The sequence below is a fragment of the Plectropomus leopardus genome, chromosome 5 (genome assembly GCF_008729295.1).
Source record: "Plectropomus leopardus isolate mb chromosome 5, YSFRI_Pleo_2.0, whole genome shotgun sequence".
Classification (NCBI taxonomy): Eukaryota; Metazoa; Chordata; class Actinopteri; order Perciformes; family Serranidae; genus Plectropomus; species Plectropomus leopardus.
The window spans coordinates 15,401,239-15,427,739 of NC_056467.1; the positions used below are offsets into that span (position 1 = coordinate 15,401,239).

At 39.8% G+C, this 26,501-nt stretch overlaps 1 protein-coding gene across 2 annotated transcripts in view; it reads right to left on the bottom strand.

The window, feature by feature from the left end:
- zgc:172282 (leucine-rich repeat and fibronectin type III domain-containing protein 1-like protein) overlaps positions 1-26,501 on the bottom strand; it is a 102,738-nt gene that overhangs the window by 55,039 nt on the left and 21,198 nt on the right. Inside the window, exons 2-7 of one of the 2 annotated variants that reach the window (XM_042486956.1) lie at positions 16,380-16,596; positions 15,168-15,319; positions 14,671-14,924; positions 14,273-14,516; positions 13,993-14,150; positions 11,958-12,338 (exon numbers count right to left, since the gene is read on the bottom strand). In XM_042486956.1, the coding sequence (XP_042342890.1) occupies positions 11,958-12,338; positions 13,993-14,150; positions 14,273-14,516; positions 14,671-14,924; positions 15,168-15,319; positions 16,380-16,572 (1,382 nt within the window). In that variant the 5' untranslated portion in view covers positions 16,573-16,596. Of the gene's footprint in view, positions 1-11,957; positions 12,339-13,992; positions 14,151-14,272; positions 14,517-14,670; positions 14,925-15,167; positions 15,320-16,379; positions 16,597-26,501 lie in introns of those variants that run through there. The other variant, XM_042486957.1, reaches the window with a different exon arrangement.

Consider the following 26,501-nt stretch of genomic DNA (forward strand, 5'->3'; position numbering starts at 1 on the left):
AGGATTATGGGTCGGGTAGCCGACAGTGTTCTGCTGAGCTGTGCAAATATCCAAGAGAGGAGAGAAAAGGAAGGCAGAGCAAGGGAAAAATGGATGGAGGGAGAAACTGAAAGGTTAAGACGGCAAGTTAAAGAATAGAAAGAGGAGGGAGCATGGGGACGAGGAAAGATAAGGATTAAAAAGAACAGAAAAGCAAAAGGGACACGTAAAAAGAGAGTGTGCATGATAACGAGAGTTGTAATGAGGTAGCAAAAAACTAAGAGAGAAAATGTGGATTCTGTAAAGTCAAACAAACTGACAGGGAGAAGAAAATGTAAAGCAAAACAAAAAAAAGGCTGAAAGGGAGTATAATAATAAACAAATATAAAATAAGGGACAGAGTAGTAGACTTAGGAGAAGGTTACACGAAGAAAGAAGAAAGAAAAGTCTGCAGACATGAAAGAAAGAAATAAGAGTTAACAAAATAGACCATGTCTTCAGTGTCTTTGAACTTAACCTCTCTGATCTGACTCATTAGTTCTGCATTTAATTGGCACAACCAGCATGTACCAGCAATGTTTCTGTATATAATGTGGGTGTGTGTTTGTGTGTGTCTGTGTGCGTGTGCACAGTCATTCGTCATTAGGCCCTTAAGCTCATTAGTACGTACGGAGTGAATCATTCAATTAAACGACAATGACCTACAGCAAAACTGACTGCTCATTGCCACCAGTGGGTGTGGAGATGTGTGCACGAGCGCGCATGTATGTGTGTGTGCGATATTATCGGGCAGATATATCAGTTTGGTGATTTCATATGTTATGCTCATATGAGCCTGATTATCTTCTCTTTGGTGTTACACTCTTTAATTATGAAGAATATGATATAGAGCTTGTTTGATAATATACCATATTTAATGTGAGCTAAATGAATGTTAGACTGGTTGTTCATGGCAAGACCTTCCACTGTTAGTTTATAGATGATAGTGGCAATGGTATTTTTTAATATTTGTATGTGCAAAAGTCTGAAATGTAGTTGTAACAATAGCAGCACCTGGGGATGTATTTATTTATTTATTTTCATTGGAGGGACTAGATACATGTAAATCTCTGACTTCAAAACAGTGACATTATCAGCACAAAATCATCTTTATCACCAGCATCAATCTAAAGATGCTGCTGTCAGCAGTGGCCTTTAAAATGCCACACATCCGTCCTCTGTATGTGTGTATGAGCATGTAAGCAGCCATTATAACAGCCTGTAAAAAGCATTACATTTGTTATTAAGAATTTCCAGCTGAAAGATCAGAAGCTTAAACCCACTAATTTCCTACATCTGTCACTGTGTCAAAGATGAATGTTATCAAAGGAAGCTACTACCACACACTACAGCAAAACGCAACGTTCATCAGCCCCTGCATCTTTATGAGCCATATGATATATTATCTCCTGTTTCAAGGTCAGATGCATGTGACCAGGGCTCATTCATTAAATTGTAATTTAGTGTGTAACGGGGCTAACCAACACTAACTCCATATTTATATCACTCAATTTACCACAGGAGATTCCCATCTTTTTTCTTCCTACTTTTCCACTGAACTCTTACTACTGCCGTAGTTTTAAATATAGTGCCATTTTAGAGCCAATAATGGTAGAGTGGGGTACATACTGTATAGTGCAAACATTAACAAAGCACAATTTTGCCCATTACGCTTTGGTATTATCCTGTTTTTTTCTTGTCTGCATCCATAGTACATTTACCAAAATATGAAGGTAAAAAAAAATGAACTGAAGAAAGGACTCTGGTTACCAGGTAACCAGCTATCTCTAAAGAAGCTAAAAATAAGTGAAGCTGAATCATAAGTAATACAAAGAGATGTCCTTGACATTTTCTGCTATGGTTAAAGACTCTTCCTTTCTCTACTATTATAGTTGTGTGTCACATACACACTGTAGCAGTTTTTAAAGCATGTAATCTTGGTACTGCAATTGCTTACACATGCACAAATGCTTATGATCTCCGCTGTTTATGGCTCATCCAAGTGTTCAAATTGGGAAAAAACAAGTTATACTTAAGCACATTTGCTACTGGCCAGAAACAAGATAGCAGTCATTGCAGTCACAGACCCAGTGAAGTTCATTAGACTCTTTCATCAGCTAATCATGTAACATTAGATGAGCCAATTTGTTAATACGATTAACCAGGTCACTTGGTTAAGTTGTGGGAAAAATCTCTTTTATTTGTTTTGTTTGTAATGCCAACATGAGTTTTAGTTTTCTGACGATACCCAATGCCCTCATCCAACCCTTTTGTGTAGACTTGTTCCTATATGTCCAATTTACACAGTATGTGGATTTACCACTTCCTCCTCTCCATCTGTATTTTGCACATTATAGTAGTCTAGTGATTTCAAACAACCTAGTGGTTTACTCCCTACCCACTGCTTGAACAGCTACAAATTTGCTTACGTTTTGAGTACTGAAGGAAATTCATATTTGATAAATATGCAACACTAACTGTAAAAACTGTATAACTAATCAACTAACCCTCTCCCTGAATCTCATGGTCGAATTGTGTAACTGCTTATTAAAAGCAGGTCAAATGTAAGATATACAGAACTAATTAAAACTGACTTTAGATAGTTAGCATATGGACCGCTTGGCCTAAGCTCATTTTATTTGATGATTTTTATTTTTATTTTTTATTTTTGCAATACCATAGGTTTTCTTTATAACCTGTAAACTTAACCACTCAGCGTAAAAATGGGCAGATGCACATCACACATGGACACCCTTTGTTTCTTCTTCATTTACTGTACTGTCAAACAAACATATGTAGGCTCCATACATGCACCTGCTCAGACTCACAAACACAAACACATACATGTATTCTCTTTTCCTATGCTGCTCGACACACATTCACCCACATGCAGATGTTCCAATCACCTGCTCCAATGCTATTAACCCCCAACACCCTTTAACAACCCACATACACATACATACACATACACACTTTCATTAAAACTACTCAAGCACTGATTCAGCTCATATATATTTCAGTTTAATGATGCTTGACAATTTACTATTAATATCATACCACACACTCAAATGGGGTTTAGCGTTCTATAATGCATGCATAATGTCTGACACATGCATTCAGAAGAGATGAGAAGGTATTCTAGAGGATTAAAATGTAGACTATACTTATCCTTTAACCCATTTCTCACTGGTTGTGGGAGAAAAACATCCCTGACTGTCAGAGCTATGACTGGTCTAATGATTGAGTCTGACAAATAATAAGTCATCAGTGTCAAAGCTCATTATCATCCATGTAATGACAAGGTATAAAAAGTATATTTTCATTTGTCACAGAATGTGCACAGCATCTCAGAAAGCACCATAAGTACATAACTGCTACAGAGGCACAAGAGCAGCTACTCGCTGCTAGAGATCTAACCGTTATTAATGCATGTTTCCAGTCACTATATCCTGACTCTGCGGGTTTTCACAGACTTTATGTGCCTGTGAGTCCATTATCCCAAAAACCACAAACCATGGACAATGCAGAAAAGGTAGAGAGACAAGAGAGAGAGAAAGTTAGGTCACAGGTCATGATCTGCAGTCTGTGTATGTGTGTTTGTGGGTGTATATGTGTTTCCTTGCGATTGAAAAAAGGTTCACATTGACCTCTGTCTGCCCTTGCGTGGTAAAGAAAATGCGAGACAAATAAAATCCTTCAGATCAACCCGGGCACACTCAGATGCAAACATGCACACACTCAAAAATCCCACGTACACTCGATGATGTGCTCACTCATATGTGATCTAGACAGACAGTGTTGTGACTTTTAGAAAAAAAAATGAATGTGTGTGCTTAAAAGTAGATTTTTGAAGAGGCATTCATTTACAGGAAGTGAGGTGTGTGTGTGTGTGTGTGTGTGTGTGTGTGTGTGTGTGTGTGTGTGTGTGTGTGTGTGTGTGTGTGTGTGTGCGTGTGTGTGTGTGAGCGTGTGCTTATGCATGTGCAATGGTGCTTTGCGTTGATGGTGGAAAGTTAATGTACTGTGAATGCACCTTTAAAACCCTGCCATAATCCCACACCAGAATTAAAGCGTGTGCTTTATGAAGTGCGCACATCCAGTGTGTGTTGAGGCTGACACAACACACTGCAAGAAAAAAAAGGGAAACAAAAAAGGATCATTTGTTTTCGTTAAATCAAAACACCTGCAAATATGAGTTATCTATTTCAAAACAAACTTGTTTCAGTGCTTTAGTTGGAAGTTTGATTTTCTTGTCGTTGATACACTACTCTGCCTTCATCTCTCTTGTTACATGTGCAGATGCACATTTCAATGGCATCTTCTTAAACGACACAAGAAAGCAGCCACACCACTGGCAGTTTATGTCTTAGAAAAAAATTTCCTTGAAAGATGAAATGACGTGACTTAGGCAGATTTTTGCACCACAGGGTTCTGCTCTGTTCTCCAGCTGACTCTGCGTGTAATACAAATTGTTGACAGAATGCAGGATACATACTGAAAATGGAAGAAATACAGCATTGCATGCTACAGGTGAGGTACAGTTAAAGCTCCCACTTAAATTTTAATCCTAAAGCATGATTATTTAGTTATTTGATTGGTTAGTCAGTTACCAAGTTTAGCCTTGCAGAGCCACGAGGAATGTTTTCTCTCACACACACACTGCACACAGCAGCAGGTGAGTATAACACAAATACTGTTGTGTCGCACCTCACTATTCATGACAGTAAAATGCAAAACAACTGACCACAAGGTGGCGCTATTAGTACCATGTTAACCATTTCCTGAGGGAGCACCTCTCAATAAAGTATGAATACTTAAACACTTGTCGCTGTTGAGATTTCAGCTTTCAGTCATTTCGACCATATTGTTGTAAATGCTAAAAGATTAATCACATTAAAATCAGCAATACAATGTAGTAGAATCCAATTTTAAAATTGCAAAAGCTGTGATGAAAAAACAAACAAAGAAAACAAAACAACGGGGTCTGAACCACCTGGCACTGGGGGCTTCACATGCTGCTCTCCGCTCCATACAACATATGTGAATGAGAGTAGACGAAGAAAAAAACGTATGCGCGTGCTTTGAAGCACACAGTTGAAAATTACAATAACCAGGATGTGCAATTCATATGTTTACATGTTATATTGTTTGCCATAGAAGTTGTGTGGTTGAGAAAGAGTGATTTACAAGAGTGTGGTCGAGAGCGAGAATTGCGGTGCCGTTTAGAGCAGACAGGTTTTGGCGATTGGAGCTGAGTGCTCCTCGACCACGGTCTGAAAGCTGAAGCAGGAACGGTCAACAACATATTTACAACAAGGCTTGAAGTTCTATTAATATTTTTAGAGTGGTAGTGTGTGTAGTCAGTGTGCACTTCAGTTTGTGAGATTTGTTACTCTAACAGATTTGAGATCCGCAGGATTCCTTTTTTTTGTTGCACATATTAATGTTAATGTCAGGCCTGTTGTTATGCAGTGTTTTGTTGTTTTTTATTTCCAGGTTTGATTTTATTTAAGTCACGATGACAATTGTGCATGTTTGTAAGGCTGGAGATTGCAAGTTATAGGTATTCTATCGTAACTGAAGGTTTTTGAAATTTAGTAGCTGAACAAAGATATTTCAGTTGTATCAATTATGCCAGAGGGTAGCTACGGATCACCATACCATCACACACAAACACGCCTCCAATATACAGTATAATTACTGTTTTTAAACCATGCATCATTTCATCATACCGCGTATGCCTGGCCCACATGAAAGAGCAGTTCATATGTTGCATTTGTCACATCGTGTGTACAGCGTGTTGTGTTGGTTATGCTATAAAATAATTTAATGCTTGTGTATAGCGAATGATACAGACAATGAAGAACAAAAAAAAAGTACTTCAGTACAACTGCAATATGAGCCATATCATTTAGCCTTTGATGTCACTCACATCAATGGGGAGACTGGTGACACAGCTTGACTTCATTTGCTGTGGTTATTTCATTCTGTCTTGTGTAATATGTACAACACATATAGAGAATTACTCTCAGTAGAGATGCAGCTGTCATCTCCAAACACTGACAGAATGAGTGTTGCCAAAGATAGAGGCAGGAGCGGAAAAGCAATGCAGAGCACATAATGGACAAATGTGAACACCCAGCGATACATCACCTCGGATCCTTCTGACAGGAACGTATAAATCATATTGAAATGAGACGTGTAGTTTTAGGCAAATCTAGCTGTGGATGGGGCTGTTCGGCTGCAGAGTGCAAGCCAAGCTAATACCAGTCTCGTTTGGTTGGATAATGTGCTATCCCTGGTGAGGCCTGTGGTGAATCTAAGCTATTGATCCTTCTTGACCTCTGACTGATCACAGCTCACGGTGTTTAATACCAATTTGTCGCTTGTCCCAAAAGCTTTACCAGCAGCACGCGCAGACACACACACACACACACACACACACACACACACACACACACAGACACTCATGCACACACCCTGTAAATGACACTAGGTTAAACAGCAACCTACTGAATATAACAAGTCAAACACCACAGGAAAAACAGCCTCTCTGTCTGCTTCACATGGAAGGCAAAACATTTACCAAATATATGGGTCTTTGTATTTGTTTCTCTCTTGGCTCCCAGTTCGACAGCTCTCCTTTACACAATCACCATTATATGGGGTAGCTTTATGGGAAAATAAGAAAGAAGGGGGAAAAAATCCATCCCAATCAGGTAATTATTATGTTCCTCCTATAAAGCTGTCAGCACGGTGAGATTATAAACACAGGTGCTGTCTATCCCAAAGAGGCCCACTCACTATGAAACAAATAATTAACAATGACGCATCTTTAAAATCCAGAAATACACCAATCACCCCACAAAGAAATAGGAAATGCAATGGGAGATTAGCTGTAGAGAAATACAAGTTAACAGGGGAGGGGAAGGGAAAACAATCAAAGCAGGAAATGTGAATTTGGCATTGACAGAAAAATAAAAAAAGAGATTGGAAAGAACACGCCACTGACATGCAGTTCTTTTATGTCCCCTAATTTACACTGGAATATTATCCTTGAAAGAGTCTTTGGTGGTGCATGTATGTCAATAAATAAAGGAAAGCATTAAAGAAATGGTATTTGTGACTGAGGTTGATGGAATTAAATCCCTAGATTTGACTTTATAATGACCCTCTAACTTTTTACAGTCTAAAACAAATACAAAATATATTGTACCCTATGTAGTACATGTGTTTTTACTTACAGAATAGGCATGAGGGTCACCATGAGCTTATGTAGTCTCACTTTAAATAAAACATACACACACACACACACACACACACACACACACACACACACACACACACACACGGACACTGGAGACACTCATAGAAGCCTCCTGCAGAGATCTGTTACCATTGATGGCACTTCAACTGACATTAGGTTTTTGGCTAATACACAGCTGCCATCTGGTCCAGTGTGCACACACATGAACACACATTACACATGCACACATGCACACAAACACACACTTGAATAGGCATTGATTATATTAGTCAGGGGGTTTTAAGGAGCATGTCTCAGACTCAGGGTTAACAAACGCACTACCAACCAATGGTTGTACAAATGTGCACACAAATGCAGATACACACACACTGACACACACTGAGTGCTATAATGGCATTGATCGTAAGTAGTCAAGGGGTTTTGAGACCGCGTCAGAGAGTCCTCTTTATGCCCCAAGCTCTTCAGAAAATCTCTGGACCATTGGAGGTCTTTTTAAAGTGGAAATGGTTGTAAATTGAGCTGACTGCTTAAATAAAAGTTAAATAAAAAGGACACCGAGGGCAGTGTATAGATCACAAGATGCTGTGATCTGTATGCTCTGGCTGGAGTAATTTACTCAGTGGGGGGAAAAATTGTAGCATTTAAGCAGCAAATTTAAAACAGACTCTATGTGAATGAAACACCAGAGAGTTCATTTAGATGTTTTCTGATCTGATTAAAATACCGTGTGACAAAGATAAATAAATACAGATAAAAAACAAATTTAAAAAAATAAAAAAGTATTTTAATTATCTGATGTGCATGTGTTAATTTCACTGATCATGTCACAAAACAATTTTTCCACTATGAGGATAAAGAAGAAACAAACTTTGATTTTTCTTCCTATCAGTTCTTATCATTAGCTTTAACAACGTGGATCCATTTTCCAGATATGCTGTTAGTATGTAACAAAGGTAACAAAAAGAAAGAGCTAAACTGTTTCAAGTTTGAATATCCTTTCTTTGCAACACCAAATGCTGTTTTGTCTTCTGCTATATTCTGCCTTCTCCCTCACCTCTTCTCTCTTCATGGCATTGTGCCTCACCCTTCCTAATGGATATTGACCAAAGAAAGACAGAGGAGAAGAACTGTACACACATGCACACACACTCAGGGCTGTTTTATTTCATTTTTCTGTTTTTTTCTTTTACTCAGAACAGCTCCGATGCAATAATGGTGCCTTCTAATGGATGTTAATCTCAAGGTGCCATGCGACTCCATGTATGGTATCAGGAGTCATGAATTAGTCATGATATTTTGTGATGAAGTAAGATTACAACAAATTTTTCTTATGTAACATAGCATATTTTTATACTGCAACATGAGCACATTGGATTAGATCGCATTATGGATCACACAGTGACATGGTGATGTAGGAAAGGCATTTAAGCTACCGTGTATCTCACACAGCCGTGTTTTTTTCATGTTCTGTGCCACATTCCACATTTATCCAATTTCTAAGGCCCTGTTTTATTTGACAGTGGGTATATTTATGGGTATTTATTGTTGTTTTATTTTTTATGTTTTTTTTTTTTAAATTCGTTAATTCCAAGTTGTAATCCTTAAGATTTCAGTCCTGGTTGATTTGGAGGCACTTGTGGTTACCATGACAGCAGCAAGTGTGGTTTAATGCTACAGTAAACTCTTCTTAAATCGCTACTTTGTCAGAAGTACAACAGCAGAGCAACTGGTTTATTTGTTTACGGTGCAGCCAAACAAACTTGTGTTGTTTTTAAATAAAGAAGACAGTAAAAAAAAATTGCAATGATGATTTTATGCTTCACAACGTGCAATCAGTTTTCCAAACAGCAGAAGGACACAGTAAAATTTGTGACCGTGCGAGAGGTGTGCCACCTGCACCTCCTTATCTAAAAACTCAAATTGGTTGCTGTTTTTATACAACTATTCCCTTGCAAAAATGAAAGATGACCCATTGCCAAAAAGCTTTATATGACTGTTGTCGTGTTTTGTAAATGTATATTCGATAAATAGTTGCAGTTCTAGCAAACTGCAGTATTGAAATTTTGCTTTCCGTGGCTGCTTGATAATTAAAGCCACCTCATGTTTCACCAGACTTCTAATGTGAAGCAGCATCAGTAGGAAATAATGTTTGCATTAACTTTAAATTGATGCAACTCTTACACGTTGTAAAAGGAGAAAAGCGTGATGCTGATATCATTCAGATAAATTGCAATAGATGACATGCATGCACCTTTTTCCTTATACTGAATTCAGCAAAGGAATGGCAGATGTAGCCACTGCCAATAAAAACTACTATGGTTACTGAATGTAATGCACTGAATGACTATTGTAGAAAAGGCATACTGACCACAATTACGACAAAAAATGGGTTTGACTTTCAGCTAAGGCCAGTTTTTTTAAGCAGGGTTTTAAAAAGGGTTATTGAAATATCATTTTTCACTTTATTGAAAATTAGCAAGGATACTCAGATGTTGGTAAAGTAAAAACTTCTGTATTCATGTGTCGATAAAACATTTTTTTATCGCCACATCACCTTAGTATCTCTTAATATGTGTGTTAGTGTATGTATGCCTGCAAATGTAAATAGTTACTGATTGCTGGCATGTTGGGGCCTCGAGTAGGAGTCCATCTATGGTCCAGACAACATGCTTGACAATGTGATGCTCCTAAGATTGACAGCTACCCACACAAACCTCTACACACACCTACACCTGACCAGTAAGGAGTGTATTTTGTACCTACAGGGCTGCTGTGCCCACGAAATGCATCCAACCTTGAACAGGCAGGTGAAGATGGGAGGTTGCTATGCAGGAGAACAGTTGCCATGCTTAGAATTGTAAGAAGCTGCTTGTCTCTCACAGTTAGCTGAACTGTCTGAACAAACAAGTGTCCTCTCTGGCTTAGAAATTACATCATAATCACTTTTTAGTAGAGACCCTCCATTTACATATCACACAAGTGTTGACTTTTCACAAATTAAGAGGCGCTGTGTGATTGTCCTGTCAGTGTGGATGCATTTGACATATTCTATCACAGGTCCTTCTTTCAAGAATTGGTTTTTCCCGAGAGACAATTTCAGCTGTTGATCAAGAGTAAAAAGGCCAAGAAGAGCTAAATTGGTTATCAGATATTTCTGTAGTGCAGTGAAGACATTTTTGATTTACTTCTGTAATCACAGATGACAGAGTGATATATTTGGCCATTTCATTTGCACCTCTGAAAAAAATGGAAGAAAATGAAAATAATTAATAGTTCACAGCACTCGTCTCTAATAGTATTAAAGCCACCTGTCACTCATAAAGAGATCTGGGAGATTTTCCCAACCTGTTGCCATGACAACTCTACAACATATGAAAACAACCCTCAGAACTGAAAATAAACAGGGGATGTGGATGATTCTGCATATCCACCAAGAGTTAAAAGAGGGCCTAACTGCTCAGTGGTAGTTACAACATGTTTCTTTTCTCCAGCTGGATAGTGACAACAGTCCAGCATTAAATAGTTTGCTGCTGTTGTTATGTCTACAGTTGTTAACCATATAAATTCATAAAAGCCCTTGTTGCATAGGCAGTCAAGTGATATCTCCTTAGCTGCGGTCTTGAGAAAAAATCCCGAGTCCTCTCTGTCTGAGTCCGAGAAAAGACGGAGTAAAATGAGGTCTAGTCCAAAAAGAGATCAAGAACTTCAAATAGTATTGAGACTGGCCTCAAGACCAAGACCAATTGTGACTACAACACAGAGTTATATAATTAACATGATTTGCAACACAATGACCTCTCTATCTATTCAAATGATGTCCATTAAATGAAGCTTGTTTCAGTGATAACATTAATATTGTTTTATGCTTACAGTCACACCACATGAAGAATTATCATACTACCTTGAACTGCTCTATCAGTTAATTTCTGTGGGTCTTCTATGGGTGAGTTTATATATTATTTAGACTTGGGTTGACATTACAGTGTATGTGCAGTAGCATGCTGTGCATACAAAGCAGAAAATGTTTGTTTCAGAGATTTGGGTTTTTTCTTTCTCTCTCTTCCCACAGATATTTTTACATTTTACAAAATGTCATAGCGGTCTGTTTGTCAGCAGTTTAAGTGGTACCAGTCAGTTAATTCTGGCAATGTAATGACAAAGAGTCGACAAATGTCTAGTTAAACCTAACAAAACATGGACAAAAAAATCACATTCATAGAGCCATAATGTAAATACAAGCAGTGAAACAATGCGGCAATAAAATCAGCATATCAACGCAGCACTGAAGCAAACTGCCAGAGAAGCATTAACACAGGCACACTCCTCACATTTGGCCCAGGCCCAGCGAACCCGGCAATGGCCCTGTCCCACTGCAGACAACTTTATCATTTCAGTTGATTAGACTTTTACGATTGGATGACTGGCTAATCTCCACTTCTACCATCTATCATCTGCTCTCATCCTCATAGTAGCGGCTGATGCCTCCTGATTAACTTACACACAACTGCCCTCACACACACATGCTCACAGTGACAAACACATACACGCCCAGAAATGGTTTTCCCTAATAGTCCTTAAGGAATTCACAATACACCATGGATATTGTACTACAGGCAGAATATGGAAACACACAGACAGACAGATCAGAAATTGAAAGTGTAGATTAACAGACCTGTAAACCAGCGTGTCATCCCCGGAGCTGTTGTACTGGACCTGGAACATCCTCACTCCAGTTGTAGGAGTCTGACTGCTCCATCTAATGAGGGCAGAGTTTCCTGTCAGTTCCACCAATGAGACCCTCCGGTCTGCCCCTCTTGTCTCGTTGTTAGGCACCGCAACCTTAGAGGAGGTCAGGATGTCAGAGGGGGCAGGTTCAGAGGACGGATCTCGGCTGCGGCTTGTGCTGTTCGCCAGGTGGGGCATTGCTGTCACAACTAGTTCCACTCTTCCTGTGGATTCACCTGCCGCATTGGAGGCAATGCAGGTGAAGTTACCTGAATCCTTCAGGGATGTTACATTGATCTCCAGACTTCCATTAGGGAAAACCAAAGTTCTGAAACAAATTGAGATGTATTACAAAGTTATTTAATTCAATAAATCAATCAATGCATTAACTCAAATGTAAATGTTAAACATGTTGAGTACCCTAGTAATGAGTCCTAAAACCTGGAAAGAAATAAGCATTTCAGCACCTCTGGTTCCCTCCTCTCACAGTCAGTGGGTTTTTTGTATGAGTTAAGAGACTTCTATGTTTTGTTCAATGACATAATATACGTTAGTAAATACTACAGTTGTTAACTTTGAGGCTTTTTACAGAATATCATCCAGCCTAACCATGACGAACACAGCTTTACAGCCTTGTATTGATCGCGACCCATTGTAGTGTAGTGTGTTTAAAACCTAACATTAGCCTTTTACTTCTGCCAATAACATTTAGGCTTCAAAAGTCATAAAAGTGGTGTTCATTTGTGAGGATTCTTTTACTTGACAAAATGTGTCAGTATCATAAACATTTTTTTTCCCACAGATCTCTGCAATAATCCAAAATCCAATGGAAAAATCCCACAGGCTTTTTGACGAGGGAACCGGAGCAATGCTAACTTCCACGTCGGCCTACAGAAAATGTCATTCCAGGGGCACTCTTGACTGTAAAATGTTAATGAAGAAGAGGCTGTTGCCTCACAGTTGCCATAGCAAGATTAAAAAGACAGGTTGTCTTGTATTAACATGGCCCAGGCTTTATAGCTCCCCATTTATTTAAATGAAAAAGGAGCAAGACACATTCACCTTTGGCTGCAAAGTGATCCACCATTATTCTGTCAGTTTCAATTACGAGGCAACTCCCTTCTGGTCCACACCTCCCAATCACATAAGCCCTTCTTCTCTGTCACCCATAAAGGAGCCAATTGCTAATCACAGTCCTCCTTATCAACCAGTTAAGTCACACCCGTACTTTGCTGCCTCCAGCACTTGGCGTTGCTGCCAACTTCCGCCACCACAATCTATCTAGACTGCAGTGCAGTTACTACCAGGCTCAGGAGCTATGTTGCTGGAAGTCGGTGGGTTTCATCCCCATAAGTATAGGTGTTAACCCGAATGGAATTTGCCAGAAATCCAGCTTTTCTTCATAACTAGGCACTTCCAATAAAATTTCTAAAGACCCAAACAGAAATGTCAGATGAAAAAGTGCCTCAGAAAGGGCTGTAACATATTTCAAAATAGTATCAATCATCTTATAACTTGTGTTGCATATGCAAAGCTATAACTAGAAACCCACATATTTGACATGTGTGCCAACTATTTTACCAGATGGGAATGTGAGAAAGGTGTGACCTCAACAACTGCCTTGTAATCCTTACTCAGAGTTGGCTGACACAAGTCATGTGCCCACGCCCTACTACTACAGCCAAGACAAAAATTATATGAGACACACTGTCTGACTTTCTGACTCGGTTTCACATTGGCACATGGCACTGAGCTGGAGCAGTACAGGGAGGAATATTTAAACAGCCCCTCTCCCACACCTGCCAACTGTGTTGCCAGGTTTCTGACATCACTGAATATGGAGCGGTGTTCTCAGAAGACGAGTCACATGCCCTTAATTAACACCTTGTCTTTAATTTTACAGAACTCTACAATCTATAGGCCTATGGAGAGAAGTAATTTGTTGTAGATTAAACAGGACTGAGTAGCAAGAATGTTTGTACCTTGAGCCATTGGATATAAGTCGCCCTTCAGGGCTGATCCAGTGGACTTCTGGCTCTGGATCGCCATTCGCTTTGCACTTCAGGCTGGCAGGCTGGCCCTCCATTGCCACTGTATGAGGTGACTTACGGGTCAGAACTGGTGGGTCACAAATAAACTCCTAAAAGACAAGAAAGAATAGGATCATAATTTATATTAGTTTCGATGTCTGCCTTGGTTTCAAGGTTATGTGACCACTTTTTATGAGTTTCCTAATAAGTAGTGAAAAGCTCAAAATGTCACCTCTTCAGGTATCGTCCAGAAGTATTTGGCACTAAGGTCAGGGGGGGAGGCGCATGTCTCAAGGTCATCTTCTCTGGTCAGTCTTCTCAACCACAGAAGTTCACAGTTACAGTGAAGGGGGTTTCCACCAAAACTCAACACCAGGGAGGAGAGAGGGGAGCCTCTTGACTTGGCATAAACTGGGATTCTTAGGAACAGTGGGTCTGGGGGAATTTTCTTTAATTTGTTGGACGTCATGTCTAGCCTGTGAAAAGATGGGGTAGGGAAAAGAAGAGAGAGGAGCAAGACAGAGACTTGTATATTATCATTGGATCACCTGTATTTTATTCAGTTGATTAGTAAACCAGCTTGTGCCTGCACATTATCTATCTGCATTATCCGCTCATCTATTCATTTACCTGGCTAGCTTGTGTAGGTTGGTGAATACCCCTTGGGGAACATTTTCTATGAGGTTATGATCCATATTTAGGGTATTGACATTGGTTAGGCGCCCAATCGTGTCCCAGGGTGCCTGGGCAAGGTTGTTGTAGCTGAGGTCGAGATCCTCCAGTGTGGACAGGAAGTCATCAAAGGCATGTGGGGAGATGGAGTGGAGCTGGTTGTTGGCAAGGATCAGGTGACGAAGGTTGGTCAGACCCTTAAAATGGTCATCCTGGTTGGTGATAAAGCAAAAATTTTGTGAGAGGCATGACAGGAATATCCTAATAAAGATATTGTATCTATCTACTGTGTTATATGTATGTTTCTGTCACTGTTGCCCTGTTGCTGAATCAAGTGTATCTGTTAATCACCCACCCAAGCTTAAAGACCTCTAAGTCTGTTTATCAGTCCAGTGATCCCTCTCACTATTCAATACCATCATTAATCCATCGAGCCATCCATCCATTAGTCTCACCTTGATCACAGTTAATCTATTAGAGTCTAGGTGGAGTGCTCTTAGTCGCCGCAGGTCACTGAAGGCTGAAGGGAGAATCTGACTGATGGTGTTTCTGGACAGGGTCAGATGTAGCAGGCTGGTCATGTTGGCAAAGTCCTTTCTTCGGACAGCTGGGAGTGAGCAGAAGGAAGATGGATAGGGAGAAGAAATATAACAGAAGCACTGGAAAAGTAAATGGTGAGGTATATTTACTGAAAGGATGTCTGCTTTTCTGCTGAACTTGCTTCTATGATCACATTTGGTCTTTTGCACATCATCGTGTTTTATATTTAGAGTGACAAGCCCATGCCTAATTAGCCTGTGTAGTTCAGAGCTTTAACCCCATGACACCAAGTGTGTTTTATTAATTCCTGTAAAATTAACTTTTTGGCAAACTGTTATAAGAACCTCAGCTGACAGCTGAGAGAATGTGATGTCCCCTAAAATGAGATACAGAATCTGCAGTTTTGCACAGGGTATTGCTAAACTGAAATTGATTTGGACAGGAACAATGTGACTTAAATAACTGCGACTGTGTGATGTTGTTAATGGCGCATCGAATTATCTTTCTGGACTCTGTGAAGGCAGTCTTTTTTTAGCTTGTGTGTCTTTTGTTTTGGAGAAGTATGGAATGGTATTTCTTTTAAGTCAAGCCTGGAAAGATTAGGTGGCTGCCTTGGTGGGAGCTAATGGGAATCCAGATTAAAATAAAGGGATAAAGCAACACTTCAGTTCTTAAAAATAAGTACGTTTCAAAGTATCCGAGAGAGCTCTTTGATATAAGGAGGAGATGAATCATGAATGAGATTTGCTCGACTGAACGACAAAACAAAAAAAGTTTCAAAGTATGAAAGTTAAAAGAAATACCCAGTGTCATAAGAAATATTACTTATTGTCATGTCCAACAAAAAGAAATTGTGACTTGAGCCAACATTTTTTTCAGGGCTGTGACTCACTCTACTCACTGCATCCAATGCTTCCTGGTAATTTTGTGACAGATTTTTCACTGGTGGATACATTGCTCACTCTTTTCGACTCTTTCTACAGCTGCTAGTGCTTAATATTAAGTTCCCCCTTGACAAAATTATTTAAGGTGATGATGGATGAGGATGAACAGACCAGACCATGCAAAATGTCTTAATGCCCTGCCTTGACTGAATGGAATACAGGACAGTATGGCAGACACATTACCTGTAATGAAGTTTTCTTGGAGCCGTAGCTCCACGGTGCGTCGGTCAATGGCAGCAGGAACAAACAGCAAGCCTGTCTTGGAGCAGAGGATAGCGAGCGATGGGGAAAGGCTCTGGCACATACAGCGTTTCGGACACGGCTGTCCCCTGCATGCTGCTGCCAGCAACAGCAAAGAGAACCACAGCCGTTCCATTATCCTCCACTGGGAACTGGGCAACTGGAAGACAGAAGGAAATGAGGGATGAACTGAAGTGGATAAAAAGATAGCCTCCCTCAAGACAATGCAACTGGCAGGAAGTCAATGGCCTGCAGAGAAACTTGGTCAAGAAGAAGAGATAATGTTTAAACACAGAAGCATATGCGAGTATGTAAAGTTCTCTGTACACTTAACAAAATCAGAGATGATTTTGTTAAGTTAATGCTTTATGGGTGCTTTAACACATAACCTGTTTGGTTTGTGCAAAGCAAAGTCAGGTCAGCTTGCCTGGCTGGTACGGTTCATTTGAGCTGGTATAAAAGCTGTCAATTAAACACCGATGGGACCAAACAAATGAACCGAGACTGCTTAAAAAGATGAGTCGTGGTCCGCTTCCAAGCAAACTCTGGTGCCACTGGTTTGTGGTGTCAAAGCCAAAAAAACCACAACCACAGGATTTATGATAGCAGATATGTTATTTTGGCACGATTTCAAAAGCTGAAATGCCAATAAATCCATCTACTGATCCTGAAACCTGTTGACAATCTTATAATTGATTTTTCTAAGCCCATGTATATAACCTAATTTTGGGATTTGGTAATTTGGTAACCATGGTAACATGTATGTATGTCAGCACAGATTTTTCCTGAATTAATAGTTCGAAAGCTGCTGTGTTGTATTTGACTCCATATTTTGTCAGTTAATTAAGTCTATTAAAAAGTGCATGACAGTGATTCAACAATAATAAGCCCATAATCATTACTATACAAGACATCTTCTTTTCGTCCTGTTTCTACCTCTTCGTCATTATTCATAACATGTGGTGCGGCCTAATTATACTAATAATGCTTATAATAAGTTTTTTCTTCATGATGTCTTTGTGACACTATACTATACTACAATGATAAGCACCAAAACAAGATGTCTGTCAGTCTGTGTTACTTCATGTTTACTCCTCTTGGTTTGTCTGTTTAAAAAGTCAGTGTGACCAGGAACTGGGCTAGAACTAAAATGCAATACTGTATTTTCTTTTTTCCCTTGGTCTGGACCAAATGAATTGAACTACAGGTGAGAAAACACCCTACAACATCTTAACTTTAGCTTTGATACAAGGACACTGAAATTGTCTTGAATACACAGTTTCAAAAGCTCTATAATGCACCACAACAAGTGACTGCAAATCAAAAAAATGATGAGTAATAAATGCTTCATGTTGGTGGTCATGTAGTTATTTTCAAATTTCCCCTGTGTTTTCATGCTGAGCCACATTGAAAAAGTCCCTGCCAACTTAAAAAAAAAAAAGATTTTTTTTTTTTTTTTTTTTTTAACTTAAACGTTAATTCCCGTATTGTATTCAAGAGGTAACTTTTTTCAAAGAAAGAACAAAATAGACCCAACATCACTACCAGGATAGTACTACAATCATGTAGGCTCCACAGCCAAACTGCTATTGAGCATGGGGCCAGGAGGTTTCTGGATGTTGGACATGTTTCGGGAGAGGATTTACAACAACTGTTTAGAGACATTTTAGGCTCTCTCAATCAGCCGAGAAGTGGTTCAGATAAATTAGAGAGGGAGCAGGATAGGAATGGTTATTGAGATTACTATTATTATTATTATTATTATTAGGCCTATTGGTATTGTTGTTTATCCTTAGTTAGTGGAAACTTAAGATTGAATCCAGTAGGTGGCGGTAATGCGACTTTATGGACGCCAACCGCCGTTAAATCCAACTAAAGAAGAAGAAGTTAAGGGCAGGCCAGGTCAGTCCCGCCCATTTGACGTCTCTGCACGCACCGCTAACGCTCAAGTTTTTAAACAGGTAGAAACTGGAGCAGCTAGGTAAACTTTGAAAAAGTACATGCAGTGGCAGTAATTTGTTTTACATTCAAAATGGATGTACCAGAAAGTTTTCAAACCCAGGACTCATCAGGTGAGAGCCGCAGCCGCTGACCCCGCACCTGTACCTGCACCAGCTTGCCGGGAAGTTTGGGAAGCTCATTTTCAGCTTTGAAAAACGTTTTCAGTGATCATCGAAGGAGTATGCTTTAACCACGCAAAGCTCGCCTTGATCAACTGGAAAGGGACCTAGAAATGCATGGATGAGTATAAGAAATATATATTGAGGAACTTCCACTCGACAGCAAAACGGCGTGTCCAGCTTATTAGCATCACGGAGGAGCCCGGCAGCACTGACTGGAGGGTAAGTAAACTGTTTGCATGTTTATCTCGTTTCTGCTGTTCATTGCTGTACATTGCAGTGTTGTTTCTCTGTATTGTGCCTGCATTTGTTTGCCCGTGGTCAGCTGGTTGACCTAAACAAAGCTATTGTTGTGGTGGTTTGTTTGAATTCACGTGCCTTTACGCAATGTTTTCGTCAATGCCGCTGTTTAATTGTGCCACTTTACGTAGTGCTACTGGTCATGCTGTTCAGTTGTTGTTTATTTGTGTATATTTAAGCGCATTTACGCGGCGCTGCCGGTCATGCTGCTGTGTTGGTTTGTGCTTATTTACGCGCAGCGTGCGTATTTACTCAGTGCTGTAATGTTGTTGATTGTTGGTCATGATCAGCCGTTTTTTTAATCGGTAAATGCGCAGTTGTACGCCATCTTCCAGCCACGAAAGCACCTGTTGTTGCTGTTGAGTTTAAATTCTGTCTTGATACTTAATCACATGTCTACACATATGCCCTGGCGTCTTGGCTGCTTAACAATAACCCCTTGTTAAATCAGGGTACAGAGAGGAGAGTGAGAAGTAGATCATGGCACTGCTCAGGAGCTGAAATGCTGAGAGCCCATAATGGGCTCTTTCATTGTGCGACTGCGCTGTATGGCATGGCATTTTCCTGATGCACACTGGAGATTTTCCCTCCCTGGTACCTGTTTCCTTGTCTCATCTACAGCAGCTTTTATGTTGAATCAAGGCTTCTGATAAGCATCTATCCACTCACTCAAACTGATTTGTTATATCTCAGTATTCTGGTCTTTAAAAGACAATAAAATTAAACTTTATCCAGTGCAATTAACAGCGTTGATCACAATGACACTCTTGGACCTCAAGGGACACATACTCAGTTAAAACACTTCCAACCAAACTTCAGTCAGACAGTTTTTTTTCCTCTCAGTTTACAGGATTTAAACCCCCTCAGGGAAATCTCTTCACTTAGTATCTGTTTTCAAAAACCTCTCAGTCTTTCCAACAGGTGTGACAAAAACAGCACCTGATGCATCACATTACAGTGGTGCTATATGTTGATCTCCTTCTGCAACAGAACAGAATCATGTCTGCTTGTAAGTAAAACGATGGAATTGCAAAGCTGTGAGTAAATTCTCAGCTATTTGAGGATCATACATTGCATAAATATGGTTAATATAAATCATTCATGCTGCCCTAATAAGGCTTAAATCGACCACTGCTGTACTCTCAGTTTGGCAATAGAATGCATTTTTGTTCCATTTAGACACAGCCTCATCTAATTGAATGCAACCTTAACAATAAGTGGATTCATTAGTTTAAATCTTTGTCACATTCTTTATGCTAGACCACATTATAATGTGTACTTTAATTTTATCGATTGATTTACAATGTCATTTAGAACTGCAGATGGTTGTTGAGTGCCTCATTTTAAATGTGGCTAAAATAAATATATTTTTGACCTGAGTTTGTGCATAGCCAAGTCATGGTTAGCATGAGAAAGCATCACTCACTTTTTGTTCAAATCCTGCATTTTGAGACTGTCACAAAATCTTTTTTTCTGTTTCTTACCATGCACAAGAAATGGTAGTGGCTGGGAGTGCTATGATCCATTGATCTGCACTCGACCTGTCCGTGATTAGCAATCCAATATCATTGATGCAAAGTAAAAACATTAATACATATCTTCATCTTACACTTTCATTTTGAAATTTGCATGACACATTTGTCACCATTTCCATCCAAGCACACCTCATTCCCAAGCCCTCAAACAATGCTGCAAGCTGCATCCTTTTAGGCAGACAGTGGCGAGAAAACAAAATTGAGGATATTTACAGATATTATCTCATAAAGCAGGCCCCTGAGTTGGATCAAATCAAACTCGTATCGTGGCAGACTTTGTGATATCAGCAAATATAGTATCATTGACCAAAGAACTGACATAATATTGTTTTTCAGTTTCATCAAAAATATGACGGGTTAACTTGTCTCTGCAATTTAAGTTTTTGCTGTGAAACAGTACAGCACTCACAGGGTGCATTCAGAAATACTCCGAGTGTCCGAGCGCACTCTGGCACAAACTGGACAGTTCCTAAATTCAGAGCGCTGTTAGAATGTGCCGCTTCTGTTATCCAGAGCACCGTGCTCTCGGAGCAGCAGAGCGCACTCTAGAAAGATTATCTGGAAAGACACAGCTGCAGAGCGCCGGATGGATTGAATGTGTGATTAACTACACAGTTTGTTGAATCATGTCGAAATAGATCGCTTGTTTTTTGTTTTCTTTTGAAGAACAGCTCTCTTGTTTTAGTGAAGAGCATCACATAAGTTTTTACAAATGTCGCTGACTTTATTTAAGATCAAATTCCACCTGTCAGAGTTTACCCAGGCAGCTAAATATGGAACCATTTCCACTTTCCACAGCGACTCAAAGCTCATGGTGTGATGTGTGTGTGTGCCAGTGGGCAACTGTATATTAGCCTTTCCAGTCTGACCACCAGGCTGATCAATAGTATTGAACATGTATTCAGCAGGAGGCCTGCGTAAAGTACTACTCCTCCATTGTGCTCCTCCCTTGATACTCCTAAACCCTCGGCAGAACATTTTTTATCGAGGGATGACAATGTACTGCCACAGAAAAGATAGAATATGTTGCTATATACTTCTTTTCCCTTTATCTTACAAGTCTGTATTTATTATCCAATGAGGTGAATCTAGCAAACTATACAAACAAACAAATGAGAGTGCATACAATCTTACAATCCTGCTAAAAATAGATGCGCTGTAATTTCATACTTCCTGTTCTCCATGCTCCCGCAATATGAAACATAGAGCTAAAAGGATTACCTGTACAGACTTCAGCTCCTCTATCAGCCTTTCCATTTTCTCCCTCTCAATGCTTTTTCTCTGTCATTCAATGTATTTTTCTCCGTCATTCAATGTATTTTTCTCCATTACTCTTGATTATTCCCCCAGCCATCCTCATTCCCCTCATACGGCACATTATTCACCTATTGTTCCTTCAGTCATATTCCATGCATTCTCTCCTCACTCTTTACTCACTCCATCATCCCTTTTTTGTACTCATGTGAATACAAAGAGCAACAATGACATGCAATATGTACTCCACCACAATCCTGTTTTTTTTGTGCTTCTGGTGACTTGGCACCATAGTAGGGTAGGCTTCGAGTAAGTCTGCGTCGTTGCAGGTCGACTTTTCTCAGCTTCAATCTGGGACTTTAAGAGAAACGCAACACTTTTCAGACACAAATAATTGTGTTAACTTGTGTTAAGACTGCCGATTAACGTTACAGATGGGCAAGACTGATAACGTTGGCTGCCTGGCTCGTGCATGAATGTTGGTTGTTGTATTATTAGCTTGAGGGTAGTATAAGAGACACTAATAGCTGTCGGCGAATGGCTAATAATAAAACAGCTAACGTTAATGTGAGCTGCCGTTCAGGTTAACGTTTAGCATAAATGTGTAATACTTCAATGAAGTTGAAACAGGAGCTTAACTAACTTTTCTAAATTACTAATAAAGACCTGGCGTCAGCTGGCGAAACAGCGGAGCGTATGATATAACATATATAATAATAATACATAATGTATTCAGCTGCTAATGAGGGGAGAAGCAGTGTGTGTAGATGTGTGTTAATGAAGAGGGAATGGAGGCACTGCTGGTATCGATAGCCTACAGTTGCAAATGAGTATTGCATCCAGTATTAATCTTTAGTATTGAGTATTGATTTTTTGACAACCCTACTGGCTGTCTATCATTCTCTGAAATCAATGCATTTTCTTTCACCACCAATTACTGTTCCCTCACCACATCTATCATACACCCCTCTTCTTGTCATCATCTTGGCCTTCCTGCCTTCCTATCAGCTCCTCTTCCTTCCCTCCCTCTCTTAAGCCTTTATTTATAAAGCATAGTTCCTACAGCTATAATTCCTCTCATTCCTAATCATGTCCTCCGCAACTCTGGCTTTCACTTTTACTCGCTTTTCTTTTCTCATGATCATCTTTCTTCCAGAATTTCCTCACCAGTCTTAACCTTTTCGTAGCCACTCCATACTCTGTTTCACTCACTTTTATGATAGTTTTATTGTGATATATATTTAATGTGTTTATTTAAAAATTGCAAAAATTGGTACCAATGGTGATTTTAAATGCACACGTCCCTCACTTGGTTCACCCCCTCATACTGTTTGCATGTGCACAGCTTAACTCTACAGTAAGTGTTTTATTTGAAACATTTAGACACACCTCACTTGGCTCTCCCACGCACCCAGTCTATGTGTGTTTTTGAGGCTATTCAATTATGAACGTATGGGTTTTCTGTGTAATTCAGTGAGGATGATAGCAATCAGTCACCCGCCATTAGTCAGTGCCGTGCTCGCTCAGCTATGGAGAGTTAATAACACAAGAGAAAACAGATCCAAGCTGTCTGCCCTTGTTACCAGTTAGATCAGATTATTACAGTTGTTGGCAATGATTTGAATGGCAATCTAATGTTCTGCAAATGCTAACTGTTGAGACATCTTTAGCGCAGGGAAGTGCTTGACAGTTCTGTTTAACTCACTGAATCTCCACCTGGTTCGAATCAGCTTTGATAGTGACTGGCTTTTTTATGCACACTCATACTTATGCTGATAAGTATGATATATGATGATAAGTACTCATACTCATCTCATGGTGCATGATATTTGGAAAACTGCTGAAAAAAGATGATGAAATCACAGTTTAAGCTCAGTCTTAGAAGAAGACTTGGATGTTTTTGGACTTGTTTTTGACAACAGTGGTTTTGATTGCAGCCTTTATGCGGATTTGCTATGTGGATAATAGGTCAGTTCAATGTTACAAATGGCAGAGAATGACTATTTTACCCAAGGCCCTTTTCTGCTGCACCTTTAAGTGACATACACAATGGATCAAATATGACATGATTAGAACTCAAACAGTGGTTAACATGGAGCTTACTGCTGTGTTAAATTGGTCGGCATAAAACCCAAACTATGTCCATGTTAGACAAATCATGGGTCAATTACTCTGGCTCACAGGTTTGAGACTGTGGGTATACAGCCTTTCATTGGCCACCTATCTCAGATGGTAACACACTGCCCGGTTGTTGACAAAATCCTTGTCATTATGTGACACTAGTTCTGCATAGTCGTTTTGGATCTGTTTGTGAAAGAACCACAGTTGGCAACATACACACTAAACTTTTGCTACCTTTTTTACACTAAAAGATCCTCAAATGTTCCATGTGCAGTTTTCTTTTGCAGGGATTTAGCCATTTTAACCATTTGCCAACCTTGAGAACTCAAAAATAGGGAAAATTTTGAAACTAAAGTGGAGTCCTCTTCCTGAAATACTTGTCTTTCAGGAACTTTGTTTCCTGCATTCTGTGAACAATTTAAGAATGAAAGTATCAAAATACTAAGTCCACTGCGTCAACATTTTCATCTTAAATACTTTTAATTTCGGTTTGGTAGCATAGTAGTCTGCTGGAGGAGGGAGGGGCCCACAGCTGGCTGCCCTACTTGGCCCACACACCCCTGGGTCCCGGATGCCTAAGTGAGGTGGAACGGGAGGCTCACTGTCTCTGGAACACAGCTGGGTACCCAGCGACGGCAGAGGAGGGCAAGCCGGGTCATCCTTTAACCCCTAGCTACCCTTTCACCCCCTGTCAAGGAGGTCCCATTGGACCTAGGCACAGAGATGAGGTGTCCACTGGCAGCTGTACCCAAACAAGACCCCATAAGGGCTCCCTTATGCATGCCCAAAGAGTCAGGGAAGAAGGGAGGGAGTAGACTTTTAGAGTCGCAGAGCTTACGAATGCTGCACAGTGTCAGAAACAGGTTGTGATAACAAGAAAAAATAAAAGAAAAGAATTGTCATTTGGTCAGAATTATGATGGTTTCAGCCCAACCTCTCCAGTGCTAGCACAGCATAAAATCCTGTAGATCTGCTTATGCAAGACTATTTGCCATATATGCAATCATTATGGCCTCACATTGAGCCAAAACTCAACCCACTATGAAGCCGTTTGGGCAAATGCAACTGGAACCCTCTGACAAACTCTGTTATATCTCATAAATCAGCAACACAATAAGTCCTTTTTGGACCCAGTTAGTTGGTGCTGAGAAGAGCGGCAACAGAAAACAGGACTGAGAGTAAGCAGCAGGCTGTGCTACTTCAGCACTTTTAGCTGCATCAACATAGAGTCGCAGTTCATTAAACTATATTAAACCATGCTGACAGACCATGTCATTCCAATCATATGCAAAAGAGTAACTCCAGGGGTTGGAATCTGAGAAAATTTCTATTAAGCATGCTGTATTCATGCACTTCTTGATTTCAATTAGGAAAACTATTCATCACGGAGAGTGACAAGTGAGTCAGTTTTGACAAAGCTCTTAAGTTTTGCGGGATAGATGAGCAGAACCTTCAAATTCAGCTGATAAATCAGACTGCACGTTGCATTCGCCCACCAAAATGCCAGACCACCACCATAATTGTTTGAAATGTCAGGTCACTAAAATTTGGTATATGATGTTTCTTTATGTCTGAAATTTGGAGGTAACAGACAAAATGCATCCAGCATCATTTTGCTGTAATTACACCGGAGAGCTCTACATTGGTATTCATTTTCTACAAATGACTGTAAAAGCTGCCAGAACATTGGGGATGTCTCCAGCAGTGACAAATGTTTATGTTTTTATGTTTTCGCAAAGTAAGGCGCAAACACATACTGACAGTCTCTTTGTTTTGCTTGACAGTATGATCTCCGCTTTGCATTTGTGAATCAATCAGCTTCTCCCAGGCAGAGTGTTTTTCAATGTGTTCAGGGCAGATATTGTAGCAGTCTGGAATGCGACATAGCTATGCGTGTTGAAAACGCTGGAATTTGAATATACTCTTTTCAAGAGAATGGTCATTAGTCAAGGGAAGAAAATGCAAGAGATACATAAAGTGCTTCAAACACAACCATAGGTACAGTTGTTCTTGAGAAAATGAAAACAGTATAGGGTGTTTTCGCTTCAGTTTGACTGGAAGGTTCTGAATAAAACATCAATTAGTAACACATACTTTGAAAAACCACCTCACACACCCATTTTCTGAGAGAAATCTCAAACAACCTGCAATGATTCAAGACAGCCTCTTGTGCTTCTTTCTCACAGTGTAATTTTCTTTAGTGTTTCACACCCAATCAATGGAAACAAGGTGATGTCTTAACTAATGTATTTATAGTAAATATAGCAGACTGCAGTGCTGCAGTGTTTAAGAGTGTGCGTCTGAAGAGGCAGCAAGTCTCCTTTCGATTACAGTGGACTTTTCTTGTGATTAAGTCTGCGCTCTTCAGTCAGAAGTAACATGATGTGATTAAAGCACCCTAAAGCCAGCTAAAGCTCCTTTATTTCATTGCATACATAATGCATTTACAGGATAATGGAAAACAAGAGACAACAACCATGTTTACAGCGGTCACATTAAAGGAGATCAAAAAGCTGAATTTAGCAGTGGTCAGACACACAGATTAGCAGTTGTAAGAACTAAAACTAAGATAACTTAAAAGAAGCTGTGTTATTGCAGCCCTGTCTCAAGCAATTAGCAACACAAATCACCACAAACACACACACACACACACACACACACGCATAAATAAGCTTATAAGAGGGGTGGAGAAAGAGGCTGAAATAAATACATAAGAGAAATAATCACAGAAACCT